The 15,486-nt window shown below is 39.7% G+C and overlaps 1 protein-coding gene across 1 annotated transcript; it reads right to left on the bottom strand.

The window, feature by feature from the left end:
- Positions 1 to 445: 445 nt before the first annotated feature.
- LOC122090502 (cytochrome b561 and DOMON domain-containing protein At3g07570) lies at positions 446 to 13,090 on the bottom strand. Its single transcript, XM_042660123.1, has 4 exons — positions 12,852 to 13,090; positions 12,345 to 12,744; positions 10,698 to 10,981; positions 446 to 870 (listed from the first exon to the last, which is right to left on the bottom strand). Exons 1-4 carry the CDS (start codon positions 13,071 to 13,073, stop codon positions 640 to 642), a joined length of 1,137 nt encoding a protein of 378 aa, XP_042516057.1. The 5' UTR covers positions 13,074 to 13,090; the 3' UTR covers positions 446 to 639.
- Positions 13,091 to 15,486: the final 2,396 nt, after the last annotated feature.

The following is a 15,486-nucleotide window of genomic DNA, read 5'->3' as shown; positions in this document are numbered from 1 at the left end:
CCAAAGACCATTTTGCCCTCAGGTTTTGACAGCAAAGTGTGGGTCTAAGAGGGGATCTGTGGGGCTTATAGGGATATATATAAAATGCATCCTAAAAATGGAAGAGCTTCTTGGCACTAGGTAGAGATTGGCTGTTGGAAAAGAGAATAGCATTATGGTTGGATCCGAGGGAGGAGAGTTTGGACAAGATAACATTTGGGAAAAGACTAAACCAAGAAGCTGAAGCAAAAGCCATGTCAATGCTTTCTTCTATTAAATGGGTGGATTTTGTTTGTTGGACCAGGTGAAATGGTAGTCTTTTAACATAATTCAAGGGACCAGGATGTAAAGTAATTGAAATTTAATAAACAAATATGGAATGATTTGGGGTTAGTGGCATAATCATGTGAGGTAACGATATTCCTTTGCAACCATATAGAGCCCACATTTTTCATTGTTTGCTTTCTTTTACCAAAATTTAATCACATATTTCAAATTAGAAAATTGAATTGAACCTTGATTTTCCTCCCTCAGTTTATTCCCATATCCAAATTTACTATGGTCTTAAAACAAATTAAAGTGCAAAATACATCACGAAAATCTACATTATGATAGAAGATAGTGGATGGGAAAAGCTGTTCACTTTTCCTATCAAAAGGGTCACTTTCTCATCCATATCTTTGCCTCCAAAGCAATGGCAAAAAGGAGCAAAATTGCAAGAATAATGCCATAGCCAGCATTCCAACTACTCCCTTCATTCCCTAAATGGATCCCATAGAAAATGTTTCCTATTGCAAAAGCAACTAAGATCCTTCCAATGCTGTAGTGGTACCAATTCCAATATTTTCGCACTTTTGACGTTGTATGTGGCCGAACTAGAAAGGCCATCACCTGCATATATAATCCAATAAATAGAATAATTTCAAAAAAAAAAAAAATGACTTGAGAAGAAATGGTATAAGTAAAAAATAAAAACGGTTTTGCTTTTTAAAACAAAAGTAGGGGCATCCATGAAATGGTATTCAATTGTATAGGCAAGAGTATATGATTGAAATAGAGTCTGAACTTTTACGACTTTATGGGCAACTAATTCACTTGAATCGATACGCATAGGTCTTCTCTCGATCCACTCAGATTTGTCAGATGTGGACGGACAAGAAGAGCACTTGGCATTGGCTAAATGTTCAGGCTCTAGCTAAATTTATACAAATTGTTCTATTAAAATTTTCTATATATTAATATTTTCATGAGAAAAAGAATGCTGCCTGGTTTTGTTTCCTTGCGCCCACACACAAGGGGGAATAACCACTGTGCCCCTCCCATTGGATGTCCTTGTGAATTCCCTCATTTTCCCTCACGCTAATGCAAGAGCTACACATCCAAGCAGCAAACCTTTCCCATATTTTTATTTAATATATTATACGATTATGCTAGATTGAACTTTCCATAGTTCATAATGAATGACCAAGCCCATTTATTGACTGTTAATGCAATAGTAAAAGTATTGTAAATCTCTATTATAATTTCACTTTTACTCCAAAAATTGTTCATTCCTCAATTTAATAAAATGGGCAAGTGTTTTCTGTCTGCAAGAGGCCCCTGTGCCCACACATGAGGGGCGCAAGCCCAGGTAGAGGCATGATGGTCATTGCATGCCCTTGTGTTTGTAGTGCAAGGCTTCTCACTGTTAAAATATATGACAGAACTATTTTCTTTATCTACTGCTTTTATCATCTAGTAATACATGACTAACTACCTTTATATAATAATGTGACACAATATTGAAACATAGCACTTCATAATTAAAATTTTCCTTCTCAATATAATATAATCTTTGTAAGATAAATAAAGATTGGGATAACTACAATATTTCAAACATATTAATGAGACAGATAAAATTACACATTATCTCATAACTAAATATTTTCTTTAAAAAACAATTATCATATTGCTACAGTAGAAATGAAGTAATAGTTAAAAAAAATTGGGTGCAAAGTTATAGGTAATTCAGTAACTTCACATATGAGGACTAAAGAAAAAGCTAACAAATTTGAATTTAGGGCGAGTAGATTTTCTGAATGGTTCGTTATGTATGAATGGAGTTATGTGGTATTGAAATGAACTAAATCACTTTAGCCAATCTTTGTCAATTGTCAATTGTAAACTTTGATAATAGTTTAACGGGAGAGAGTTTTCTATCTGCGAACGTGACTCCTGCACCAACACAGAGACTAATGGAACATACTGAAGCATCAATAGGGGTAGGAATTTGAACTTCTATGGGGGTTGAGGCAGTCATTTTGCCCCACCATGTGTCTACGGGCAGGAACTCTACTCTTGGATAGAGTTCTTATTCCCGTTTTCAAACTTTTGGGTTCTTCTAGTTCTTTGATCAAATTTGAGTTATAGGTTCTTGAATCCCTCAATATTTTGTTTGCAAAAGTCTACTCTGTGTAATACTTCATATTGTTCTAAAACTAATTTTGTCAAAAATATCTTGGGTCCTTAAATTCTAATTTTACTTCTTGATACTATAAAAATTCTAAGGGAAAATGAACACTACTCGCTTGTGCATGTCTACGCCTAAATACAAGTGGGGGCATGGAAAGGCTGTGCTGCCCCCTCTTCAATGTGCTAAAGATGCCTCCACGCGATCTCCCATTGATTTGTGCACTAGCACAATGACTGCACAAGCAGATAGCAGTCTATTGCTCAAATTCTAAATAATAAAATAATCCATAGATTTTGATCCCATTGTAAATGAATGTAGGATTCTTATGCATTTACCATATTACCAAGCGAGAGAGAGAGAGAGATGTGGCTAGAATAAATTTGGAATTATATAAAGGTCAAATTTAAAGGGATAAAATTAGCAAAATTTTAAGCCTTATATAATAATTTCTTTCATGGCTCATCAAGATAATCACCCTCCCCCCCCCCCCCTTTTTGTGTGTGGACGATTTGAAGAGTATATGTATGTAAAACATGAAAACATAGAGGAAAATAATCTCTAACCAAAGACGTCAATGATAAGCTCATGGACAAAATAGAGTTGCAGAGCCATATTGACAATGGCAGATTCGTGGGTTCTATGGAATCCATGAACTTTAATCTCCAGCAATGATTCACTAATCGATTCATGAGGGTCCGAAGATAATTGAAAGAAATTCACAAAGGAATCGATGGATGTAGATTTAAGGCTTCCACCAGTAAAAAGAAAATTTAGTGTATTCCTTCTCTTTATCTTGGAGAACTCCCGAACTTTGGAGAGCCATCAGATAAGGTAAATGCTAGGTTGGAGATGCAACTTTTCATCAGGGGTCCATCGATTCTTTTGCCCATATTTTTAAGAAACGGAAAAACAAGTTTGACTTGTTTCGTTAAACCCATTTCTAGACACATAAATAAGCATAAATTTCTATTTATGTTTCAAAATATAGGTAAAACGAAACATGTTTATCAAACAGTTTTTGGGGTGTTTTTCCGTTTCTGAGCACAAAAAAAGGGAAAAACATGTTTCTGAAAACGTTATGAAATGGTGTCTTACAAAACATAAATTGCGATAATTAATACAAAATTTTTAAAAGTAACACAGTTAATTTCCACTAATAGTGATTAATCCTAGGCCTTCTCTTCTTTTCATTTCATTGCTTAAGAAGCCAATAAATGTGAATCCTTATTGTACACTTGTAGTATTTCCCATAATGGAAAATATATACTTAGGAGCACTGCCAAGTCTCTAGAAGAAAATAATAAATCTGCCTAGTCCCAAAGGCCAGCAAGCCATTTGATTTGTTAGTGCTCAAATTTTATGGATATGTTCACACAATTATCTCTCAGTTACTAAATTTCAATTGAATTTTAATTTCTATTAGGGTTTCAACTCTATCCCTGTGATTTCAAACCCGCCTTGATCCTGAATAGGGCATGGGCTGGATTTTTCAACCTTGAGAGCGGGTTAAGGTTGGACTTTTAGGCTTTAGACTAGGGTTGAGGTCTCAAGGTTGATCCAGCCTGGTCCAATCCAGCCCTATTAAGGTTATACTATGAATTCACTAAACTTATTGTGTGGCATTTTAACCCCAATTTAATTTTAAATCAATGAACAGAAGAGAGGAAATATGTAAGGATTCTATCTTCTACTGCATTTTTAATGTAATTAGACGTTCTACTTCTGAATAATTTATGTGCTTAAACATGTGTTGAGTATGTTTGACATGAGGCATACTCAACAAACATGAGTGGAGGAAAGAGAGTGTCTGGCGATTTGGAGAGTAGGTTGGTGGTGGAGGAAGAGGAAGATGATGGCGGTGGAATGGAGGCTCTGGATCCTGGTCCATCCGTTCCTGATCCTGGCAAGATGCCAGATGCTGCATCCCCTAAGCATTCTTACGCAAAGGCTGTGGGGGTTTCTTCATGGCTTGCAATCGATTCTTTGCCAGAACCGATTCAAGCAGGCAACATTTGATGAATCATCATCCCTCAACAAGATTATGAAGCAAAGAGGCAAAACTTTCGTGCGTTAATTGGTCGAGTAAACTTTCATCTGATTTCCCTGGATGCGTTGCGAGATGAGGCTCACGAAAAATGGAATTTCCCTGGATGCATCCTTTGGGAAAGGGATATGTGATATTCTAGTTCCAATGTGAGGGAGACAAAGCTATGGTTTGGAGGAGGACACCTTTGAGGGTAGGTGAGCAGTTGATCCGATTCCAACACTGGAAATCGGATTTCAATATCTATAAAAAGCAAACCCTTACGAAGTTAGTCTGGATTCGTCTGACTGATCTTCCTTTGGAATATTGGCACAAAAACTTGCTTCTTTCAATCGCAAAGGTAGTGGGTCGACCTATGTCTTTGGATAAATTTACAAGGCAAGGCATCCTAGGGTACTTTGATATCTCTGAATCGGCTGTTAGAGTGGAAGAAGTCCAAATTGAAATATTCAAACCAGGTATGTCTCAGGTTTATGGTTTTCAACAAAAAGTTCTCTATGAGGATAATGTTGGGCTGTGTGGTTACTGCAAGCGAGTTGGGCACTTGGTTGCTTCCTGTAAACAAAAGAAAGTGGATGAAGAAAAGCAAAGTGCAATAGAGAAGGATGGTCATATCCCAGGGGTTGTTTATGTAGAAGATGGAGTTAACTCACCTAGGGTGAACTCGATGAGAGAGCCTGTTCAGTCCAACAATATTCTCAATCAGGATATTCCTGTTTCTAGAAACATTCCAAGTATGGAGCTGTTAAATGAAGGAGGAATTCAAATTAGATTGGGCTCTCCTATTATGAGTCCAAACGAAATAGGAAAGGAGGGAATTGGTGGGGATTTTAATTCCCAAGATTCGGTGGATAGTGGATCCTAGGTGGGGTTGGACTTGGGTCTTAAAGATGGGTTCATGGAGCACGAGCCAGGTGTAAACCTGGTCTAGCCTGTTTTTCCCGTGGAAGAAGAGGAACAATGCCCTGCTGCTAATGAAGGTATTGTGGCTACTTCAGGTGCTAGATACCCTTCTCGTTCTACAAGGATGGTCGCTGCCCATGGTAGTCTTCGAGGCAACTCTGGTAGCCTGCGAGTTGGGCTAGACCACAAGGGCGAGCATGCTGCTTCATCTCTCCCTGTGGCGGAGTTTTCAAGAGGGGTTGTTTCGGTGGTCCATGAGGTTGCAGTGGTGGAAAGGGCTGTTACAACCAGAGAGAAGGAAGGGGCTGGCCTAGTGGTGGCGGCCAAGAAGAAGAAAAAAGGGGGAGGTCAAGCGAGAAATCCTGACAACTGTCACTCTTCAAATTAGTTTCTCCATGATTGTTCTTTTTTGGAACATTCGAGGTGTCAGGAAGGCGGCGGCAAGGAGTGCCTTACGTCTAATAATGAAGGATTCTACTTTGGATATTCTCTGTTTGGCTAAACCTATGGTTCAAGTAAGTAGCTTCCCTGCTTTATTTTTTAGTAAGATGGGGTATGATATAGATTTTATTTATAATGTTAGGCATGATAAAGTGCCAAATCTATGGTAATTTGGAAGCTCAACCTTAATCGTCTTGTGATTGTTTCTCTATCGGAACAACACATTTCTATTATGGTGGATTGGGCTGGGGAGAAAGGTGGTATGTCCTTTATTCATGCAAGTTCTTTTAAGATTGAGCGTCGTCAGTTGTGGCTCAACCTAGAGTCTCAGGTTGCATCAGGCTTACCATGGATTGTTATAGGGGATTTCAATGCCACCTTGATGTCTCATGAAAAAAGAGGTCCTGGTCGCTTTAACCTAAGTTCGGCTGCTGAGTTTTAGGCGATGGTGGATGTTTGTAGGTTACTTCTTGTCCCTTCTCAAGGGAGGAAATTTACCTAGTCTAACAATCAACGGAGGGGTCATGTAGCGACTGTTTTAGACCGTACCTTCTATAATGAGAAATGGCTTGATGTCTTTAAAAACATTGGGCAACGGGTGTTACTGAGCTTAGGCTCAGATCATTCCCCTCTCCAAATCTCCCCTCAGTGTGTGCCTAAACCTAAAAATTTCCCTTTTCGTTTTCATGGTTTTTAGATGGAGAATGATAATTTTTTATCTGTGGTTGACAATGTTTGGAAGGTGAATATGGGGGGTTAATGCCATTTTTATTCTAGCTCAGAAGCTGAAGCATGTTAAAATAAAATAAAAATCTTGGGCGAGGGAAACCTTCCCAAATTTTAATCTGGAGGTAGACAAGGCTTTGCTAGATTTAAAAAATGTGCAGGATCTGATTGATGCTTCGGGCATATCTGATGATTTATTCAATAAAGAGACTGATGCCAAGATAGCCTTAATCACAACTAGTCACATGCAAGAAAAGGTGTGGGCTGAAAAGGCAAAGCTAAGGTGGATGAAAGAGGGAGATGGGAACTCGAAATTCTTTCATTTATTGGTGAAGATGAGAAAGGCTCGGAACCAGATTACTGCTTTAAAAAAAGAGGATGGGTCTTGGGTGTATGACTAGTAGGGTATTGCCTCTTATATTTTTAGCTTCTTCCAAAAGTTTCATGAAGCTTCTGAAATTTCTAAGCATCAGGATTTGTTGAAATGCGTTCCTAAGGTGTTACTAGATGAAGATGTTGCTACTTTGGATTCCATTCCAAGTTGGACTGAAATCAAGCAGGCTGTGTAGGATTTAGATCCTGAGAGCTCCCTTGGTCCTAATGGCTTCCCATGGAAGTTTTTCAGGAAAAATTGGGATATTGTGGAAGTTGACTTTTGCAAGGCATTTATCTCTTTTTTTGTAGCTAGTAATCTGCCAAAAGGGATTAACAACTATATTATTACCTTGATCCCAAAGGTGGAGGGTGCTTCCTCCTTGGATAAATTTTTTCCAATTTGTATGGGTAATTTTTTTTACAAGGTGTTGTCTAAGATTATGTCGTCGCGTCTGATGGGGCTACTGCCTAGGTTGATTTCAAAGGACATGGCGCTTTTCAGAAGGGCAAGATTATCTCATCAAACATCAGTTTTGCTTCAGAGTTGGCAAATATTATGCATTCTACAATGAAGGGAGGTGGATTGGGTTTAAAGTTGGATGTGCAGAATGCTTATGACTCTCTTTCATGGGAGTTTCTTTTCACTACTTTGGAAAGATTTGGGTTTTCCTTGAGGTGGATTTCATGGATTCACCATTTGTTGATTTCTTCTAGGGTCTCTGTATTACTAAATGGTGGTCCTGTTGATTTCTTTGAAGTGGGTGGAGGCTTACATCAAGGCTATTCTATATCTCCCACCCTTTTTATTTTAGCTAAAAAGGTGCTCTATAGAGGCCTGAAGTCGATGACTCGTGATGGGCTTTTGAAGCCGCTACCTGGTCTTAGAGGTGTATCTATTCCCTCTCATCTTCTTTTTGCAGACGACATTTTTTATTTTTATGAACGCCTCTGCTAAGTATGTGAAGAATTTGCAGAATTTTTTGGTTAAATATCAGGCCTTCTCTAGGCAGAAATTTAACCTTGAAAATAGTAGCCTATTTTTTGGTAAGGTCGCCCCTCACAGGTTACATTTTATTACTGAATTTTTGGGTATTCCTTCAGCCAGGTTGCCCAAAAAATATTTGGGGGTGGAATTATTTAAAGGGAGAGTGAAAAAAGAGTATATGTTTCCCTTACTGGATAAAATAAAAAAAAAGGTTGGCCAGATGGAAGGGAAGTCTGCTATCAATGGCTGGAAGGGTAGAGTTGGTGAGATCAGTTATTTTCAGTATCCCAATTCACAACTTTGGAATTTATTGGTGGCCTAACTCCTCTATGAAAATGGTGGAAGGATGGATGTGAAACTTCATCTGGTCAGGTGATATGGAGTCGCAGAAAAAAATAGTGGTTAAATGGGAGGATGTTTGCTTGCCTAAACGCGAGGGAGGTTTGGGAATCAGAAGGCTCAGAGATGTTAACTTTGCCTGCTTATGTAAGTTGGCAAGGTAGATAAAGCATGGCAATTCGTCGATGAGTTTATGCTTCCGGGGTTGATTTCTCAAGGCAGATGGCTCTCTGAGAAGTGGTTATATTTCATCACCAATTTGGCCAGGTCTCAAGAAGGTCTGGAGCTTTGTTGAGTCTCAGGAGCAATGGACAATAGGGAATGGCCAAAAAATCAGTTTGGTCTGATCATTGGCTGGGTTCAGCATCCATCATGGAGAGGCTGATGATCGATCCTGATTCTTTAGATCCCCTGTGGGCTAAAGTTTCTGATTTTATCAGAAATAATTGTTAGTCTCTTCCGAGGGTGGAGTCTGAGGTGATTTCTAGCCTTTTTGAGGAAATAAAATGCATTTCTATCCCTAATTTATAGGATGTGTGTCATTGGCGGTCTACCTCTTCTGTTGTGTTTTCTATTAAATCAGCATGGGAAACAGTCAGGACAAAATCGCCTAAGGTTGGATGGTTTTCTCTCTTGTGGCAGTCTCAAATCCTACCCCGTCAAGCTATTTTTGGGTGGAGGTTGATCAAAGATAAAATCCCTACAGATGCTAATGTGAAAAAACGTGGGGTGTATCTGCCTTCTAGATGCAGTTTATGCGAGTTAGAGGAGGAGTCTAGTGAGCATCTCTTCTTTAATTGCATCTTTTCCAAAGTTCTGTGGCAAAAATTTTGTGATTTTTTTGGTGTTTAGTGGATCGACTTCAGTGGGATGTAGAGTTTCATAGCCTAGTGGAAATCTAAAATGAAGGTGCTCCCTTGTCAGAAGGTTTGGAAAAAAGGTTTTGTACTAGTTCCTTATAGCATTTGGCTAGACATGAATTCCTGAAGATTTGAGGAAATTTCAAAGCCTGTGGAGCGTGTTTTTGCCATGATTAGAAGTGAAATTGCTTCCCAGTCTTTGGTGTTCACAAGTTCGTCCATCTCCATTTCTGATCTTATGAGTGCTAGAAGGCTGGGCTTCTCAGGGGTACGGTCTTCTCCGAGAGAGTTCTTTGAAATATTTTGGTGTCGACCGCCGAGAGGGTGGTGGAAATTAAACACTGATGGATGCTCCCCTAGGAATCCGGGGATATCTGGAGCTGGTGGTGTATTTCGTAATGACAAGGGGGAGGTTAAGGCCAACTTCAGAAATTTCCTTGGGCTTCATACAAATTTTGAGGCAGAATTTATGGTTGTGGTTTTAGGAATTGAATATGCTGAAAAGCTGGGAGTCCAAAGGTTGTGGATTGAACGTGATTCGATCGTGGTGGTTACCTTATTTCTGAAATTTAAGGTCCCGTGGATTATTCATCAAAGATGGTTAACTTGTATGAGGTTTTTGAGTATGATCAAGTGGAAAATCAGCCACTGCTATCAAAAGGCCAACTCTATTGCTGACTATCTTTCCAAAACAGTGGCTCGATTTGAGTCTTCAGACTCGGTGACGGTTTGGTCGGCTCTGGTCAAGATGGAGATTGATATGGATGGTTCTGGTCGTCCTAGATATAGGATGAGTTAGACCGTTTTGTTCTATTCAGTTTGTTGATTGTGTGGGTGCTGGGATTGGTCCTCCTATTTTCTGCTGATGGCATTGCCGAAGGTGGTTTAGGAGGTCTGCCTTAGTCATCTATTGGGCTGTCTGGGGTTTTATGCTAGCTCCATTCAGATTTGTATTCTATCTTATATTTTTTTTCTTTTTTCTTAGTACAAATTATTCTTAGAGAAAAAAAGTATGTTTGACATGAGGCAATTGAATTTCTTTTTTTTTTAATAGTCAGATGGATTGACTTGAGATAAAGATATTTTTTATTATGACAATTTTTAAATGTATTAGGGTTAGCTAGGGTCAAAGCCGATCAAACTGCAAAACAAGGTCATGGTCACTTAGGGTGGGCTTAGGCTAAGCTAAGGGGATACAATTTTGGGCTACGGTCTTAAAAAGCTCAGCTTAACCTGACCTTGTTGCAACCCTAGTTTCTATGTGAGATAAAAAAAATATATATATATAAAAATTAGTAGAAAATCTAGATTTGACAAACTTAGGATAACTTCAGTTCATCCATAAAAAAAAAGACATGGAAAAAGCTCTAACATGGTGGAAATACAGTGAGATAGGAACACAATTTTGATTTGTTTTGGGGTTGCGATGGATTGGGGTTTACTCCAATATTTCTTCCTTTTTTTTTTTTTTTAATACTCCAAGAAAAGTTTAGTGGAGATGAGAAAATGTAATATATCTGAAGCAAACATAATTGCATATTTAGTGCACCACATGCATTCATGGACACATCTCAAAGATGAAGATATACTAACCTGGACGCAGCCAAGCACAAAGATGAAGGTGCCAATACCCTTGTGTGTTGATACGTTGGCATTGAGACGATCGTTTAAGACATACCCTAAGATTATTCCTATAAATCCCAATATAAAAGCAACTGATTGGATGCAAGCATGAGCATAGAACCAAAAGGGATCCCAATGCCTGAAGTAGCGACCAATAATGATTCCAATGATCGTCAGAATACCCCAACTCATCATATTTAGGATCCCATGGGCCTCCCTTAGTCTACAATATGGGTTTTCCTCATTGCTTTGGCCTGTCAAAGTTGAACCCAAACACACGCATTTAAGTTAAAATCACCACGTACTAAACCGTCCAATTATAACTAAGCACACATTCAAATTCAAACATGAGTTATAGGGCTAAAATTTGGGTAGGCCCAATTTGACTAGAGCTGATCCAGCTTTGGGCTGGTTGTTGGTTGGTTCCAATAGGGCTTTCTCTGTTAGTTGGCACTGGGTTTGGATGCACTTTCCTTGTGGGGAGGCGTAGACTTAGATCTGGATCCTTCATGGGTTGTGGGACCCATCTCTGGCATGCGAGATGCACACTTCATGGAGGATCTAGATCTGTCCTCACCTGCCCCCATGTGTGAAGCTGATCCAGATTTCTTGGCACTTCTCCTATAGGAGGGTGCTTCTTGAGGGATTTGATCCATCTTTCCTACTCTTCATATGGCGTTGTTTGTTTGCAGGAGAAAAATGGGTAAGATAATAAATTTAGTGGGACCCACAATAAGGTGGGGACTGGGGTGGGAAAATTAGTCTGCCAGCTCAGCCAACAGGTGTATTAACTATTATACAACTTAATGGCACCCAAACAATCGATCATTTTGGGATTTTATGGAAAAAATACTTATTATCCCATCCATTTTTTTTATTTACCATTTTTCTCCAAAGGGCAAACAGGGCTTAAAGGTTGTAACCTTATGGGGATCCATTATATGACTCCTAATGGGTACCTTGCACCAAATAAAAAAAGAAGTTGTTGGTACCCACTGCCTACCCACACCCAAACTGCTTGGATTAGAGAATTGGCCTATATTGGTTAAAATAAACCTGATCGATCGTGCCACGTTCATTGGAGTTTAGATTTAGGCAATGGATTCGTTCCGAAGCCCAACTAACCTTACCAGCTTCACTCCCAAGAAATTCTATATGTTTTCTTTACACGTAGAAGCTGACCATTTGTATTTTGTGTGGCTGGTGACAGTGACCCCCAACAAATCTCCACTCTAAACCCAACAAAAAGTAAATTTTAAAGAAAAATAAAAGAGAAAAGGGTGATCTCCCCAAATGGCATATCATTCCTTTTCACCAATTGACGAATCAGGGTAGATAGATCGTCATTTTCTCTATTATATTTCTCATCAACTCCACACCCACCAGCATGAACATGTTTGGACAAGGATTTGTTCCAGAGTTGAATTCATGAATTCTTGAAGCAATAAATTTTTTTGTGTATTTTGTCGTCCAAATATGCCTTAGACGTTAATTTTGTACTTTTTTTTTTTTCCTAATAGAAAATTGGGAAACTTTAACCCCACAACCCTCCTCGCCCATAAAAATAAATAAATAAAATTAGATTAATTAGGTTTTGCTGATGACGAAGACTCTCACCTGTGACATAGTTCCATGATGTCGAGATATGACTGCGATGTTGCTTCAAAAGGAAGTCCGACGCCGGCAACCAGTTACTTGGTCCGACCGAATAAATCAGGTTTGACTGAAGTTCTGTGGTTTTCAATTGGAAGGCGAGATAGATACGTGGTGATTGGTACACAATTGAAGATGAGTTACTAACCACAGATAGCTTCCCTTGATCTGGAATGACTTGGCTTGGGGTAGTCCCTCCAAGATAGTATTGCTTAATCACTCCACCCCCATCTGATGAAGCCCAACCCACCATTGCACTGCTCCCAACCATATTCCCATCCTTGGAGAAGCCCATGGCGATATAAGAATTTGCATAAGATGCTGAAAGGACAAAGCTCCATAGGTTTGGTCCACTCTGTAGATACTGAGAAACGAAATCCATCCATCCTCCATATGTTACACATTCCAAGTAATCAAATAACAATAACTAATAATAATCACATAAAATGATCTATCTAATATCTTACTTACTCTAAGGATGTAATCTTCAGTATCCCAAACAAGCTGGCAATGAAAAGAGGTAGTATTAAAATTAACAAGACCATTGAGGTTATTGAGATTAGAACTGCAAGAATCTGACTGGGAATACACAAAAGGAGGGATGTCAGAGAGGAGGAAGAGGAAGAAGAAGAAGAAGAATGTGGAAATAAAACTTGTCTGCAACTCCATTGTGTCTCTCCTTTTCTCTCTCATGTTGTTGAGAATGATGATGAGGTTGATGGTTTGGAGTCAAATAATGTTGATGTAATGCGCTGGCTATGATAATATAAAAAGGAGCAGTTGGGAGTATTATATATTTCAGCTATTAATTTTAAAACCATGTCAATATGAGATTTTTTTTTTTTTTTTTGGCAGTCAAACTACAAGTACTTAATGCTCCTCATCGAGCCTGTTCGCAATGTTATTGAGTGGTGTTGTGGTTAGACATTATCCTAGGATGCTTTCATGTCCTGCACAGATGAACAAACACAAGAGAGTGAGCGTCAGGATGATCTGACGAGGGATTCCCTGATGCCTAAGTCAGTCCTCCTAGTAAGCAGACAATTCCTGTAAGAATGGAAAAAGATTTGCCCTCTGGAAAGAGGTGGTGGCTATCCAGTGAGAATTCTGCTTTGGTAGCTTCCTAATGCCGGTAGGAGTCTAAGCATAGAAAGAGTTATAACAGGAAAGTGAAATATGGAGGATGTTGCCATTATGGGAACCCCTTGCATTGGTCGTATCCTGAGGGACATGGTGAGATACCCTTCCTTCTATGGAAGATTCAACATTTTGCTGAGAATCCTTTATGGACTAGGATTGTCCCATATCTTTTGACCCTAGAGCTATGCTTGGTAAGCCCTTTTAGGCATATCTTGGTGAGGATGATCCAATGGAATCTTAGGCCGAGTGGCCTAAGTCGAATGGCCTAATTGTCGAGTTACCTATTTTGGGCGATAGGTTGTGCACCGTCGGACAACTGGTGAGTTCTTAGGACCTGCCGTTCAGTAAGGACCTAATGTAGCTATGCTCGTTTTGTGGTTTGGTCAGCCATGTGGCGGGATATGCGTGTAATATCCCTTTACACTGGTATCGACTCAGTCATTCGACTACTAATAGTCTCTTTGGTGACAATAGTCAGTCGGCTTCTGATATGAGCATTTGCTTCAGGTTGGGTGGATGACCTCATATGGCTTAGGCCGTTCAAATGGAACCATATATCCTGGTCCCACCGCCTCCTCGGTTCATTTGACATGTTTTTTTTTCCCGTTGCATAGTTTTACTAAAACAATTTGCCCCTCACTCCTGCTGAGCCCCTTGAGGTCGATCGGCGTATGTCAGGTCATGGTATCTCATGGCCAAGTTGGTGGTCCCCGTTTGTTATGGCTAAGCGCATGGCCAGTGAGGACGGTAACCACCTCAATGGTTCAATCCTTCGCCTTCCGAACCAGTGCATTCTTTACCAATTAATGCACCGTGAGTTTTTCAAGGGTGATACTGAAACGTTAACAGCCTTAGTGATTGAAAAGATGCCTCTTTCGATGCATGGCTAAATAGGGAGTTTCCATGTTAGCGTTCTTGCTACTAGCCTAGCACTAGGGGGAATGAAAACTGACGTGCTCGGTTGGTCTAGTTTGCACCTCTTCTTATTATGGGTGTTTTCACTGTTTCAACATTAACTGCCCATGCTTTCTAGAAGGGCGAGAAGCATCTTTTTAAGGTTTTCAATGTTCCTCTTCTCCATTTCTTCTTCCTTGGCATTCTGAGAGCTTACTACTTCATGGTCTTTCTCTTTTACTTCTCCACGATTTTTCGAGCTCTTCTTCTATGGGACCATTGCAGTTGCTGTCATGCTCTCTTCCTTCGTTGAGGGTTCACTTGCTTCCTAGTAAGTTTCTTTCTTTATTTCTTTGTTTTCTTTAATTTTTCTTTGCCATTGCCACCTGTGGCCTCTAACCGAGGCCTAGAGGCCACAACTGGAGTAGTCTCTACTATAGATAGGGTGACCCATTGCATCTTTTGTCCCTAGTCCATCGGGTGCTCTCTCGAGGAGTAGTATCGGCTCTGATGTCGTATCGACTCCGACTAGGGTGTCTATAGAGGTGGTCCTTACTCTATTGTTTCTGGCATTCAAAGAGGTAACGGCTTGGTTCCTGCTTCCATGAGTTCGGGGTTTGAAGCTTTGAACCATCACACCTGTCTGAGGGAAGAGGACCTTGTTAGGGTCCGATCCCTCATTCCCGCTATCATATACCTGATTCAGTGGTTTTGCGGGCTCTGTTGGAGAGTGAATTTGCTTGCATACCACTAGCGTATGAAGTATGTTTGTACGAGGAGTTCTTTAGGGATGGACTACATTTTCCAATCCATCCACTCATTAAGGAGGTCTTTGTATACTATAGCATAGCTCTTCTTAGCTTTAGCTGATCGATTGGTGTAATTTACTAGGGTTTTGTGCCCTTATCGATGTCCTAGACTTTTCGACCTCCTTTTTCTTGTTCTTGGCTTGTTTTCACTTGAAATCACTCGGCAATTATCGAGGATGGTACACCTTAATTCAGTGCTCGGGAGTTAGAGTTGGGGAAGGGAATCCTTAATCAAGGGATGGAAAGCTCGGTTCTTCTTCACC

Source organism: Macadamia integrifolia, chromosome 10, assembly GCF_013358625.1.
Source record: "Macadamia integrifolia cultivar HAES 741 chromosome 10, SCU_Mint_v3, whole genome shotgun sequence".
In the NCBI taxonomy this organism is placed as follows: Eukaryota; Viridiplantae; Streptophyta; class Magnoliopsida; order Proteales; family Proteaceae; genus Macadamia; species Macadamia integrifolia.
The sequence above is the reverse complement of the archived record's forward strand: the minus strand, read 5'-3'. Positions and strand labels throughout refer to the sequence as shown.

Bases quoted from the DNA above. Each gene is read 5' to 3' on its own strand.
- LOC122090502 (XM_042660123.1), bottom strand. From the start codon at position 13,073: ATGAGAGAGAAAAGGAGAGACACAATGGAGTTGCAGACAAGTTTTATT. The intron at 10,982-12,344 runs GTGAGAGTCTTC...CAACTTTGACAG, and splicing joins ATCATGGAACTATGTCACAG to GCCAAAGCAATGAGGAAAAC. The intron at 871-10,697 runs GTTAGTATATCT...TTATATATGCAG, and splicing joins TTGTGCTTGGCTGCGTCCAG to GTGATGGCCTTTCTAGTTCG.